The sequence below is a fragment of the Oryx dammah genome, unplaced genomic scaffold (assembly GCF_014754425.2).
Source record: "Oryx dammah isolate SB20612 unplaced genomic scaffold, SCBI_Odam_1.1 HiC_scaffold_3, whole genome shotgun sequence".
NCBI classification, from domain to species: domain Eukaryota; kingdom Metazoa; phylum Chordata; class Mammalia; order Artiodactyla; family Bovidae; genus Oryx; species Oryx dammah.
Genome location: NW_024070187.1, coordinates 91,963,923 through 91,978,835, shown reverse-complemented (window position 1 = coordinate 91,978,835; position 14,913 = coordinate 91,963,923). Strand labels below are relative to the sequence as shown.

At 43.7% G+C, this 14,913-nt stretch overlaps 1 protein-coding gene and 1 pseudogene across 1 annotated transcript in view; one reads left to right on the top strand and one right to left on the bottom strand.

The window, feature by feature from the left end:
- Window positions 1-14,913, bottom strand: part of FRAS1 (Fraser extracellular matrix complex subunit 1) — a 507,275-nt gene that overhangs the window by 234,528 nt on the left and 257,834 nt on the right. Inside the window, exon 15 of the mRNA XM_040237169.1 lies at window positions 8,748-8,891. Coding sequence (XP_040093103.1) covers window positions 8,748-8,891 — 144 coding nt within the window. The remainder of the gene's footprint in view (window positions 1-8,747; window positions 8,892-14,913) is intronic.
- Window positions 1,420-2,647, top strand: LOC120861485 (annotated as a pseudogene).

The window sequence follows — 14,913 nt, the reverse complement described above, 5'->3', positions numbered from 1 at the left end:
CTGTGAATGAGGTGATAGATTTAAGAGCTGTGTAGGTGGAAGTGTCTCAGATGGCTGCCAGGGGTCTAGTACAGGCGATGAGTGATGCTACTCGAGGAACAAAAAAAGAGAGTAGGTGTGGGGGTTCATCTGGGACACATGCAGTCCAGTAAACAGCCTGAGTGACAGTTCTGAGACTCAGTGGAGGGCCCTGGGGGTCATCACATACAGGTGTGCTTGTTGAAATCAGAAGTGAGTTGATTTATTCAGTAAAGGGATTCCCCAGGTGGCACCTGGAGAAGGAAATGGCAACCCACTGCAGTATTCTTACCTAGAGAATCCTGTGGACAGAGGAGCTTGGTCAGGGCTGCTGTCCATGGGGTCGCACAGAGTCGGACATGACTGAAGCAACTTAGCATGCATGCATGCATTGGAGAAGGAAATGGTAACCCACTCCAGTATTCTTGCCTGGAGAATCCCAAGGACAGAGGAGCCTGGTGGGCTGCTGTCTATGGGGTCGCACCGAGTTGGACACGACTGAAGCGACTTAGCAGCAGCAGCAGCAGCAGGTGGCACTAGTGGTAAAGAATCCGCCTGCCAATGCAGAAGACTTAGAGACACAGGTTCGATCCCTGGGTGGGAGAGATCCCCTGGAGAAGGGTACCGCAAGCCACTCCAGTGTTCTTGCCTGGAGGGCTACAGTCCACGGACAGGACAGAATTGGACATGACTGAAGTGACTTAGCATGCAAACATGCGTGAGAAGATGTACTGTTTCTCCAGCACTCTAAAAGCCCAAGGCAAATACAGACCCCAGGAGAGGTTTATAAAAAGAGAAGAGTTTGAATAATTGCTGAAAGCATATCTAGGAGAAAGAAGGGAGATACATTCAAAAGTACAGATGGAGAGATTAGCCTTGAACAGAACAAAGTCCTCCTTTGCTGAACAGAAAACAAAGTTGAGGGTAAATGCAGTCGCAGGTAAGTCTATGACTCAATCTACCCCGCACTCATGGATAAATTCTTTAAAAACAAGCCAAACAAACTTCTTTTCACCATCAGAGAACCGATGATTCAGGAATACAGAACTATTGAGAGATTTATTCTGTCTGTTCTCTTAATCCACCTACACCATCCTAACTTCCTGAGAAACATTTAAAGAACTTGAGGAAAAATATGGCAATTGGTGGAGTCAAAGGATAAAAGGAAAGATATATCCATTATGCAGAGTTCCAAACAATAGCAAGGAGAGATAAGAAAGCCTTTCTCAATAACCATACTTCCTCAATAACCATACTCTAAAGTTCATGAATACTAAATAAAAGTGAACAGGGGGCAGTTGCCACTGCTGGAGACAGCTGGAAGAACCTTTGTGGGAGCGATACACAAGGTGGGCAACTTCTCCCTCCTCACAACCAGACCCCACGGGCACCGGAGTCAGCACTACTGTTACCCACCAGGGCATTTGAAGTGAAAGGGGCATTTCAATCAAACAGTATTGAGATGGATTGGCTTGTGAAACATAATGACCCAAATGATACTAGTGATGGACAGAACAACTTTGTGGACTGCCATCTGATTGTGGCAAAGAGGAAATAGTTCTTTCAAGGGTTGGAAATCGTGCCGAATGGGATAACACTGGCAATGGACTACCACAGGAGAAGCACAGGGGAGGCCTTCGTGCCTTTGCTTCAAAGAAGACAGCAGAAAATGCACTGGGGAAACACAAGGAAAGAATGAGGCTCAGGGATATTGAGAATCTCAGAAGTAGCAGCAAGGAAATCAAAGGATTTTATGGTCTACCAAGAAGTTTGCTGGGCCAGCAACCAGGACCACACAATAGACCAATAGGAGGAAGAGGAAATTATTATGCAGCTGGGCATGGAAGCGTGTATGACAGAATTCGATGAGAAGATGACAGGTATGATGGTGATTATGGAGGCTTTGATGACTATGGCGGCACAGTGATTATGGCTACGGAAATGACGGCTTTGATGACAGCATGAGCGATGGAAGAGGCACGGGAGGACGTGGCTACAGGGCACTTGGTGACGCAAGTTCAGATTTTCATGGTAGTCATTTTGTACATATGAGAGGACCACCTTTTCAAGCAACTGGAGACGACATTGCTAATTTCTTCTCACCACGAAATTCAATCCAAGTGCATATAGATATCGGAGCTGATGGCAGGGCAACAGGAGAAGAAGACGTAGAGATTGTGGCACATGAAGGTGCAGTGGCTGCCATGTCCAAAGACGAGAATAACATGCAACATCGGTACATTGAACTCTTCTTGAACTGAACTGCTGGAAGGCGGCTCAGGAATGGGAGGTTACGGCAGAGATGGAATGGATAATCAAGGAGTCCACGGATGGGAATGGGGAACAATTACAGTGGCAGATACGGTACTTCTGATGGCTTCAGTCGTTCTGGCCTGGGTGGTGGAGGCAACAGCAGTTACTATGGGCAAGGCGGCATGAGTGGAAGTGGACGGCATGGGATGTACTAAAAACATAACCACGGATATAAAAGTCCTGCCAACAGCATCTGGTCTACTAGACTCTCTTATAGATTTCCTTCCTTTTATATTTTAAGAATTTTATAATGACTGAAGGAATGTGTTTTCAAAATACTACTTAGTAAAGCAACAGATTGTGATGGGAAGATTTGTTTTCTGTAGGTTTTATTTGTTGTATGTGCATATGTGTGCTAAGTCACTTGAGTAGTGTCTGACTCTTTGCGACCCTATGGACTATATCCCACCAGACTCCTTGTCCATGGGATTCTCCAGGCAAGACTACTGGAGTGGATTACCATGCCCTCCTCCAAAGGATCTTCCCAACCCAGAGATCAAACTAGTGATCTCCTATGTCTCCTGCACTGGTGGGTGGGTCCTTTACCACTAGTACCACCTAGGAAGCCATCTGACTTAAAAAATAAATTTTTACGTTCAAACCACTGATGCTGATACTTTTTATATACTGGCTACTCCTAAGAATGTGCTGCTTTCATAAGATTAAGGTTGATATATTTTACTATTAGCACTACAGGAAGTGAAAAATGAAATAAAAATCACTCAGTCGTGTCCGACTCTGTGACTCCCATGGACTATACAGTCCTTGGAATTCTCCAGGCCAGAATACTGGAATGGGTAGCCTTTCCCTTCTCTAGGGGATCTTCCCAACCCAGGGATTGAAACAAAAAGGTACTTTTTTCTATTAATCCTCTTAATCAATATGGCTTTTTTCCAAACTGGCTAATGGATCAAAATAAAACCTGTTGATGCGAATTCAGTTATTAAACTTGCTACTTGGTTTCTCTAGAAATGTTATTAATGTAATAAATATCAAGGTGGGAGATAAGTAAAAAGGAAAGAAAAGGATAATTTGCCCAATCAGACATTGATACATATTGCAAAGCAATAGCAATTAAGGAGTAAAACAAACAATGGGACAGTGGTATAGGAATAGAAATTTAGATCATGAAATACATCAGAGACAGACCTATGTGCATATGAAAATTTAATATCCAGTAAAGATCACTGGAGAAAGTTAGGCGGAATGCTGGGAAAACTGGATCATGAAATGGAGAATAATCAAACTGTACCTCACAGAAGTAGACTCTAAATGGATGAGCTTACATAAAGTTAAAACTGAAATTAATAGAATTTCTTCTATTAATTGTAGTATAATTTCTTTGTGAACTTGAACAGGGTAGGTCTTTATCTGAAATTTTCAAAAGCAAAAAGTTAAAGTAAAAACTGATGAATTATTTATTTTTGTTCAATGAAGGGCACCACATTAAAGGTTAAAAAGCCACAAAATGGGAAAATGTTTGTATATTTAAGAACTGACAGAGTTAGTATCACAAAGTGCAAAGAACTCTGTAAAATCAACAATGAAAAGGAAGCAAGGCCAGTGAAACAATGAGAAAGATACATTAAAAAGCAATTTATCAAAGGAAACACAAAAGTCCAACAGGAGTTGAAGATAATCTCAAACTTACTAATAATCAGAAATAGGCAAATTAAAACAGAATGCCTATTGACCAGAAAAAACTTGAAGTTTGATAATGTCAAGTCATGGCCAGAATGTGGAGATGAGACAGCCCTGATGCTTGGGAGAATAGATGCTGGTGAGTTACCTGGCACTACTTAGTCCCATAAAGAAAACGCAGAGTCAACACAGAAAGAATAAATTAAAATTAAAAAAAGAAACCAGTAATTCTGTTCTGGGGTTATCCATCAATTCTAGGGAACCTTCCCCACACCCGCAGGCTCATCGAAGGACATATTGGAGGTTGCTCACTGGTGTTCCCTCGTGATGGACAGATGTGGGGAGTCTGTCCCTGGAAGAGTAGGAATGCAGACCAGGAAGGACCACGCAGCAGTGAGAAGCAAATGCCTAGATGCTATAGCAACATGGGTGAATCTGAAAGACATACTGCTGAGTGAAAAAAGGACAACATGAACTCTGTAAACTGGTATGAACTCTATAACATGGTATCATTTCAGAAAAACATACATATACGTATAGAGAATTGCATTTCAACATGTACATTGCCATATGTAAAACAGATGAGCAGTGCAATTTGGATGCATTAAGCAGGGCACCCAAAGCCGGTGCTCTGGGACGACCCAGAGGGATGGGGTGGGGAGGGAAGTGGGCGTGGGGTTCAGGATGGGAGAGGCACATGTATACCGGTAGCTGATTCATGTTGATGCATGCCAAGAACCATCACAATATTGTAATTATTTGCCAAAGAAAACTAATTTAAAAAACACGGTATCGTTTAAGAAAAATATACATGTACTCACTGAAAACAAAACTCATTTTACATGAGCCCATAAAAACAAAAGGATAAAAAATTTAAAATAGTTGCCCAGGTAAGGAAGGGAAATCAGTATAAAAGGAAGGAAGGAAAGAGAAGAAAAAGAGAGGCGGAAGGAAGAGAGAATGTCTAACAGAAACCTCTGACTCTGCTTTGATTTATGTGTTAGCCAGAGCCAGAAAAGCCCTTCATAACAGCACAGGTACTTACATGACTAAACAATGAGGAGTTTTTATCCTTCAAATTTCTCCACCCTTTATACCTAATATTTGTAAAACTCAAAGCATGTACCACAGACAAACTTGGTTGTTGTAAATTCTTTCAGCCATTGCACAGCACCATTTATAACAGGTTGTGCTGGATTTTTCTCAGCACTCAACTTGAGATTTCTACAGATATGGGTTGCTTGGGTTATAAATTATTAAACCAACACCAGCCGGGCTTTATCTCAAATAGCACTAATCTGATTGAAAGTAAGCCAGCTTATCACCATCAGACGTCTTAATTAACATTCCGATAGCAACCAGTGACTCCGTTCACCGTTGCTTTAGAAAATATTTATACAAGCCTTTCTGAAGGCATTTGACACAGACTTACAGAACTCGAACAATTTTATGAAGAGCGTAAACTCCAGCTTTGTCCATCAAAAGGGCCATTGGTCAATGCCAACAGCATCACAAAGTCTAGTATCTGCTAAGCACATGGCAGGCATTCACTAATTAACCAATGGTCAGTTGACTGGTTGGCTGACTAATGTCAGCACTGGCCCATCCTTGTGTTTGAAAGTTCTCTTTCTGCTTTGTTTCAAAATGTATACAGATAGCATTTCAGATGTATACTTTCTCCCGAAGCCACCTGTTCAGCAGTCTTCTTTTAAATTCTTCCAGTCTGTAAGGAGGTCTGGTTTTCTTCACTCAGCCTCTTAGCCCAGGTAGACTCCCACCCCTTGCTGCCTCAGGCTCACGCTAACTGGGTATCGCTCCTTTTATGTACATGCATCCCTAGCAAAAGTTGCTTTCTCAACCCAGATAACATCATCTCGGTAGCAGGTCTGTGTCACCGATCCCAACAGTGACAGTAGCCAGTTTCCTCGGGGTATTAAAAGGGTAGATGCCTCCAGGCCTTTGAATTCGTGCAAATTTGACATCTGCCAACCTTAGGGGAATACATCTGGCTTAATTGAGCAGGGAAGTGATGCTGGCAGAAAAAGATTAAAACACTCAGGGTAATGGCAGCCTGGTTCTTTCCTCATTCTCTCCTGAATCCACACAAAAGCCACCTGTGACTTGTCCAAATCGAGTGAGGTTTCTCACACCAGAGATACTGATGGATCCCTGCACGGCTTTAAGCAAGCAGCTGCCCAGAGCTCTCTCTCTCTCTCCTCTGAGACAAGCGCATCTGTCAAGTCTCAGAGATCATCTCATGTGTGCTGTTGTGCAATAAACAAAATGAGCATAATAACTTGAGAAAGTTTTTTGGGCTGCACATTTTTTTAATTTAGTGGACTTAGTTATAAAAAAAAATGCATGAGACAGGGTGCTTAGGGCTGGTGCACTGGGGTGACCTTGAATGATGGGATGAGGAGGGAGTTGGAAGGGGGATTCAGGATGGGGAATACATGTACACCCAGGGCTGATTCATGTCAATGTATGGCAAAAACCACTACAATACTGCAAAGTAATTAGCCTCCAATTAAAATAAATAAAAAAAAATTTTTTTAATGTCATCTGACTTTTCAATATTGACCATCACAATAAACTTGATTCAAAGCTTTCATTCACCATCAGGTGCTCACCCTGTGGACCAGCCACAGGGATAGCTGGCTGATCTAAAGACTGACAGAGATGCAAGAGGCGCAGATTTGATCCCTGGGTCGGGAAGATCCCCTGAAGTAGGGAATGGCAACCCACTCCAGTATTTTTGCCTGGAGAATCCGCATGGACAGAGAAGCCCAGTGGGCTCTAGTCCGTGGGGTCACAAAGAGGAAGATATGACTGAGTATGCACGTACACAGGCACAGGAAGACAAGAAAGAAGGAGGAGAAGAGGGTCAAGGGAAAGGAGGAGAGGGGACAGGAAATGGGCAGAGGTGCATAAAGAGGGATCATGTTATAGCAGCACCAGAGCAATTGTTAGGCAGTTAAGGTCTAAACCCAGAAGACCCAGCATGAATCCCAACTCTGCCCCTCATTAGCTCTGTGACCTTAGGCAAGCTTCTTAGTCTCTCTGCCTCTTCATCTGAGAACAGAAGATGATGATGACTACCTCAGAAAATTGCTGTGAGGATTAAACACTGAACACAAAGCACTGATTTTGTACCAGGCACTGTGTCAAATGTCTCACCCACATTAATTCAGTCTTGGCGTGGCCGTCTGAGTTAGGGGTGTGCTGCTGTAACAAAGGACCACAGACGTGCCTTAAAGCAACACACACTTATTATCGTACAGCTTAAGAGATCAGAAGTCCTAAAATCAAAGCATTAGCAGGACTGCATTACTCTGGGAAGCTCTGGGTGGGAGAATCCATTTCTTTGTTTATTCCTTGTCTCTTTCCAGGTTCCATAGGCTGCCTGCATGCTCATGGTCCCTTCCCAGCATCGCTCCCAAAGTCTGCTTCTGTTTCTGGTCTCCTTTTCTGATTCTGATCCTCCTGCCTCCCTATTAGAACCCTTGTGATTATACTGGTTCATTCAGATAATCCCCTACCTCAAGATCCTTACCTTAATTATACCTGCTGCTGCTGCAAAGTTGCTACAGTCTGTGTCCGACTCTGTGCGACCCCATAGACGGCAGCCCACCAGGGTCCCGTCCCTGGGATTCTCCAGGCAAGAACACTGGAGTGGGTTGCCCTTTCCTTCTCCAATGCATGAAAGTGAAAAGTGAAAGTGAAGTCGCTCAGTCGTGTCCGACTCTTAGCAACCACATGGACTGCAGCCTACCAGACTCCTCCGTCCATGGGATTTTCTAGGCAAGAGTACTGGAGTGGGTTGCCATTGCCTTCTCCTTAATCAGACCTACAAAATCTCTTTTGCCACCTGAGGCAGAATATTCACACATGCTACTGATTGCATCTTTGAGGAGCCATTCTGTCTCCCACATGTAGGACTATTGTCGGCATTTAACAAATGGGAAATTGACACAGGAAGAGATTAAGTAACTTGCCTCAGGTCTTGGTTTTTCTCCCAACATGTTCCTGCCTCTCAGTGGGTTAATGTTTAGCACATGGGACTGTGCTCTGCATAAGGAGCACGAAGTTGGGTTAACTCTTATTGTCTGCAGTTGTCTTGAAGGTTGAATAGACAATAACTGCCTCAGTTTCAATTCAAGGGCACCAACATCAAAAGCAGGGTGGCCCTTGGCTGGCCTGGGAGTCCCAAAGAGTACCTTGGTCCCCATGCATATATGGAAGCTGGGCTCCTCTCCCTCCAGCTATGGGTCTGAAGCAAGCGGCCTGAGCCTCGTGGTCCTCATATGCATGCAGGACAAGGTTACAGAGAGCACCCAACCTAACAAGCAGTTGGGGAACAAAGGTATTCAAGGGGATTCTGTCATTGGGAAAAAACATGTTCCACAAACTACTAAAACACTCCCAATTCTAGCGTGCTACGTGTGTGCTCAATCACGTCTGACTCTTTGTGATTCCGTGGTCTGTAGCCCACCAAGCTCCTCAGTCCATGGATTTCCCAGGCAAGAATACTGGAGTGGGTTGACATTTCTTTCTCCAGGGGATCTTCCCAACAAAGGGACTAAACCTGCATCTCCTGCATCAGCAGGCAGATTCTTTACCATCGAGCCACCTGGGAAGCCCCACTGGGAAACCAAACGTAGCATCATTTGCATATATGTTGAGTAGAAGTGATGGTTTTTGGTGCTATGATTTGAATGAAACAAGGGATGCGGGAAGAGCAAAAACCGCTTTGGCCTGCAAAGCAGGGCACTTACCACTGCAGGTCCCCTGCTTGTTGTAAAACCCATTGCCACAGCTGCTCTCACAGCCACCCTCTCTCAGCACATAGAGGGGCTCTCTGCAGGCCAGGCAGTGCTTCTCTGTGGGACCCCAGCAGGCGGCACAGGACTCGTGGCAGGCTGCAGGAAGAACCCAGAGTAGAAAAGACTGACTGCAATTTTTCTTTCAAAGGCTTTAGAATTTATAAGGAGGATGTTGGAACCTTCAGTCCTAAACCACTAGGCACATATGTGCACCACAGGAGAAAAAAACCACCCCCCACCAAAAAATAAAAGGAAAACATTTCCTGTTGGCCAGAGGCATAGCTTCCGTAAATTACTGCTAAGAGAGCTGGAACAGGAAACCAGAGGCTTTTGAATAATGGGAATCACAGAGAATGGAATCATAATTTTCTAGACAAATACGGTCTGTCTAGTGAAATTAGAAGGCCCTCCATCACCTTGCCTTCGAAACCACACAACAAAGTGTCAAAGTAGATAACTGCACTCAACCTCCAACATGTTGAGCATCCGCTTATAAGGGATGCCATGCACTCTTGAGAGTCCCTTGGACAGCAAGAAGATCCAACCAGTCCATCCTAAAGGAGATCAGTCCTGGGTGTTCACTGGAAGGACTGATGTTGAGGCTGAAACTCCAATACTTTGACCACCTGATGCAAAGAGCTGACTCATTTGAAAGGACTCTGATGCTGGGAAAGATTGAGGGTGGGAGGAGAAGGGGACGACAGAGGATGAGATAGTTGGATGGTATCACTGACTTGATGGACATGAGTTTGGGTAAACTCCGGGAGTTGGTGATGGACAGGGAGACCTGGCGTGCTGCAGTTCATGGGGTCGCAAAGATTCAGACAAGACTGAGCGACTGAACTGATTCTGATGCACTCTTACTCTTGAATAGACTTTGAAAGATCCAGTACTGTCTGACTTCTGTTGCTCCTTCCCTCCCTTTCCATCCCTCCCCGACCCTAGCTGTCCCACCCTCATTTTCCCTCCAAACTCTTACAGCTCAGCCTCTGGTTTCCCTATAGCATCTGCTCTAAACTTGTATCTTGAGGACTCACAAAGCCTGCCTTTCCCTTATACCTTAGATTTTTAACTATATGTTGTTTCTAGACCAGAGTTATTCCTTTAAGGTTTGATCATCTCCTCCTTTTCCAGCATTTGATTGTTTTGTTACTATTCATTCTTGCTCTTCATCTTAGGTCTATAAAGAGAGGTCTATTCTGAATGATTGAATATATTTAGATTTGGTACACTGTCTGTAGGGCTAACATCATCCATCCTTCTGTTAGTGTATGGGCTGTGTGCTTAGTTTCATCCAACTCTTTGCAACCCCATGGACTGTAGCCCACCAGATTCCTCTGTCCATGGGGATTTTCCAAGCAAGAATACTGGAGTAGATTGCCATGTCCTCCTCCAGGGGATCTTCCCAACCCAGGGATCAAACCCAGATCTCCTGCATTACATGTGGATTCTTTACCATCTGAGCCACCAGGAAGCCCAAGTATACTGGAGTGGTTAGCCCATCCCTTCTCCAAGGGATCTTCCTGATCCAGGGATTGAACTGGGATCTCCTGCACTGCAGGTGGATTCTTTACTCACTGAACTATCAGGGAAGCCCCTGTTAGTGTGTCCTGATTTTCAAAATGTTTTCTTTACAATGGAGCACAACCTATTTTTCAGAGATATTCATTCTGACCAGAATTGGCAGAGAGAATGCTTTTGCTGGTCACAGGTGATTTGGGAGCTATACCTAAGTAACTTAATTCGGTGTCCCTTTGGAATCAGAAGAAAGGAGGCCTACATGGCAAGTCTCAAGATCTAGTCCTCTCCTGACATTCTAAACTGCAAAGAAAGGCTTTAATTTCAGACAACTTTTCTCTCCAATAGACTTAGAGATAAATGCAAATTGTGTTAACTGTTAGGAAGAGCTCTTCCTAACAGCTAACAGTAGTGGATACCTTGTGATACTGATTAAATGTGAAATCTGAAAAAAAAAAAAAGTTACAAATGAACTTATTTACAAAACAGAAATAGACTCACAGACTTGGAGAAAGAACTTAGAGTTACCAGAGTGGAAGAGCATGGGAGGAGGGATAGTTAGGGAGTTTGGGCTTAATATGTACATTTTATGTATCCATTTAAATGGATCCATTTAATATGTATCCATCCATACATTTAATAAGATACATCCATCAATATGTATCCATTTAAAATGGATAACCAACAAGGAACTACTGTATAGCACAGGGAACTCTGCTAAATATTATGTAACAACCTAAATGGGGAAAGAATTCGAAAAAGTATGCTGCTGCTGCTGCTAAGTCACGTCAGTCATGCCCAACTCTGTGCGACCCCATAGATGGCAGCCAAACAGGCTCCTCTGTCCCTGGGATTCTCCAGGCAAGAACACTGGAGTGGGTTGCCATTTCCTTCCCCAGTGCATGAAAGTGAAAAGTGAAAGTGAAGTCACTCAGTTGTGTCCAACTCATAGCGACCCCATGGACTAAGGCCTACCAGGCTCCTCCACCTGTGGGATTCTCCAGGCTAGAGTACTGGAGTGGGTTGTCATTGCCTTCTCCTCGAAAAAGTATAGATACATGTAAATGTGTAACTGAATCCCTTTGCTGTACACCTAAAACTAATACATTGTTGATCAACTATACTCTAATATAAAATTAAAAGTTAAAAAAAAAATAACAGTAGTGGGAGTGCAAGGGACTGACATAAGGAAGATCTGAAGAATGATACATAGCCAGCCATGGAGAGAGCCAGAGAGCAGCAGCAACAAAGGAAAAGGGAAGGAGCTTGGGGGTTCAAGGAACTGGAGGCTCCTCTTCTGACTGCACCTGGTGGACGTCTCAGGGAACAGTGGGGAATAGAAGGCACACTGACCTGATTCATGGCTGGAGGGGTAGGCAGAAGCCCTATCAAACTTGATCTTAGAGACCATGGAAAGAAATTAGGATTTTTAGCCTAACTGTGATATGAGTCAAGATGGACTTAAATATGATAGACACAAGCCCTGTTTGAGATGTTTCAAAGTTCTCTTTGGATGTCATGAAGAGAGGGCTTAAGGACTTGTATGCTGCAGAGAGATGAGCATGGAGCTGACTGCTCTGGTCCAGGTAAGAGATGAGAGTGGCAGGTGGAAAGCAAAGCCAGACAAAGTTTACTTACTTGTCGTGTGGCCTCCTCACTAGGGAGCTCCCTCACCATAAGGTCTATAGAGGCAGAGTCCATACTCTTTCGTCAGCTTGGTTGAGCACACTGCTTGGTACTCTACAAATTCCTCTTATACTTGCCACCTTATTTACAAATGGTGCATGAAAACATTGCTTGTATTGTGATAAGCCACGGACGCTACTTAAAACTAAATACATGGATGCAAAGATCCCAGTAGCAAATTCTACCCTGAATGCACATGAAAATTTTCATTCATTATTCAGCTACTCTCAACAGCTGATTGCAGTCACTATCTGAAGTGTCTATCAGTGTTAAGGGCTTCTGCCTTACTGAGGAAATGGAGTTGATTCAAAGCTGTTACCCAAACAAACAAACAAAAATCCAATTGCTTTTCTAAGAATGCATGCCACGCTAATCTATCAATGTTCAACAGAAGCACCTACCATATGCAAGGTGAAGGACTAGTCTGGAGGGCCTTCCCAGCTACCACAGGTAGGCCAGCACACCAGGGAGTAAGTTCTCAGGGGATGATGAGGAGTGAGGTGAAAAAGACAACAGGGGTCATGCAGGCAGAGGTAAAGGACCCTGGACATCATCCCCCTAAAAGTTTTAATCAGGGCAGAGGAATTGATCAGTTTTGCTTTTTAGAGTATTAACTTTGCAGTGGAGAGAGGAGAGGGTGATTAACTCAAGACATCTTTAAGGAATGAAATCATCCTTGTCCCGCAGGAGAGGAGGAGATAAGAAATGAAAGGGTAATTCCCAGTTGTTTCAGGGACTGTCTGATGGCAGTGCATTATATCAGCTACACTGGCAGTTGATACAGTACAAATACATCCAACCTGTTTGGTAAATGGTACCCTCCCTGACACTCTGTCTGCACCCCTGGGGATGCTGCAGACACCATATCCAACGATGAAAGGTCTGGCACAGGAAAGGGTCTCGGGTCTCCGCCCCTTCTGACCAGTCTGATCTTTGCCATACCGCTTGTTAAATATTTTTAATATTACCCCCAATGCTACCAGTGAGGACAGGGGTCAAAAGATGAGCAGGATGGAGGCCCTGGACTTAGGGATGGCACTCAGCCCTGTCACATACTGAGACCTACCTAACCTTTCACCCTGCCTGCTGTTACCTCCCTCCACCATACCAGCTCTATGGAGCAGAGACCCTAAGCAGACCATGTGATGATCAAGGGTCTGGATGCCCCACACCACACAGGACTGACCCAGCCAGCAATGCCTCTGGCTCCGTCTATGGTCCCTGAATAATCTTGCATACACCTGAGAGGTGTCCCAACGTGTCACTATGTCTATGACGCTTTGCTGAACTTGTCCAGACAAAGCCAGTTACTCCTTCCTCTAGGTTCCTGCAGCCCTTTGTACGTGCCTCTCCTGCTACTTACCGATTGTGCATGCATGCTATATCGCTTCAGTCTGACTCTTAGCAGCCTATGGACTATAGCCCACCAGACTCCTCTGTCCATGGAATTCTACAGGCAGGAACACTGGAGTGTGCAGACATGCCCTCCTCCAGGGCAGTCTTCTGGACCCAGGGATTGAACCCGCCTCTCTTATGTCTCCTGCACTGGTAGGCAGGTTCTTTACCGTAGCATTGCCTGGAAAGCCCAGGATGGATCTATCTACATTGAGAGCCAAATGTGATGCTGGACCTTCTCTTTTTTCCCATCTCAAAAAAAAAAAAAAAAAAAAAAAAGGCATGTTCCACAGCCAGGCAGGACAGCAGAAGGGATTTTTATTTTAACACAGGACTATGCTGAGCTGTCATTTCTTTCTTTCTTTTTTTTTTTTTGAGTTGTCATTTCTCATAATAACATACTCCCACTGTGTTTTGCAATTGATTTCTAATTTCTAACACTGAACATATGCTACTGCAGATAATCTCTCCTTGCAGGCTTATTTTACATGGAGCTTTTATTTCATTTGGGTTATTATGAAAAATAAAAGGTCAGTCCCTGACTTTTCACCATAATTTCTCTTAGTGATACATGTTCAGCTCACCCAGCGTTTGAAGTGTATATTGTGAAGATAAATTAAAACAGAGGACGAATAAGAGAAAGCCATCATCTTATCTCACGTGCAGAAGATAATTTATTTTGGAAAGCCCCTGACTCTTTCAGAGAATAACAAGACATGTGTTAGCTTGCTGAGCAATTCCTTTCAAAATGAAAGAGAATGAAATACTCTTCTTTTTGGCAATTCTCTATTGAAACCCTACTCTAAAAATAACAAACTTCTTTTCATATTTGATAATTTTGAAATAGAAGGTTGTAAAAAAAATTCAACCTGTGCTACTCAAAGAATAAAATGCAGCCCTTTCCCAAGGAAATGTTAAAATACTTCCTAGGGACCACTTCTTATTTTCCAGGAAGACTTCGAAAGACCCCAGGTAGTGGACACAGATCCCTGTTCCCTCAGCCTTCAAGTGTAAGCTGCCCACTCCAGGGAAAAGAAGGAATCTTGGATTCTCACCATTCCATGGACTTCTGGAATATCTCCCGTCCATTACCAGAAAACAAGTACACTTGGTTAGTGGCCCTTTTAAAGTCATCAGGGAGGCTGCAGTTTGGATTTCCAAATTGCCAAGAAGTTTTCACTCTCAACTACATGAAGCAACCTAAACTCCAGGCATAAGCAAGACACCATACACAAGGTAAATTCCTTCATTCTGGTCCTTATCCACATTGTGGCCACTGCTAACTATCCTTCACAACTCACACATGACTAGAAAGGACTTGCCAAGTTTTAAAGTTTATCAGGAGGCAGTGAGTAAATTTCTAGTAAGACACTCTTGGATGAAAAAAATTTTCCCATCTTAAACTCAACTTCACTGGCCCCTTGGTCTCCTAATCTGTAAAGTGGGAATAATAATATTTGTTGTAATTAACTCAAGGGGATATGGCGAGATGATGTATATGAGAAAGCAGAAGACACTG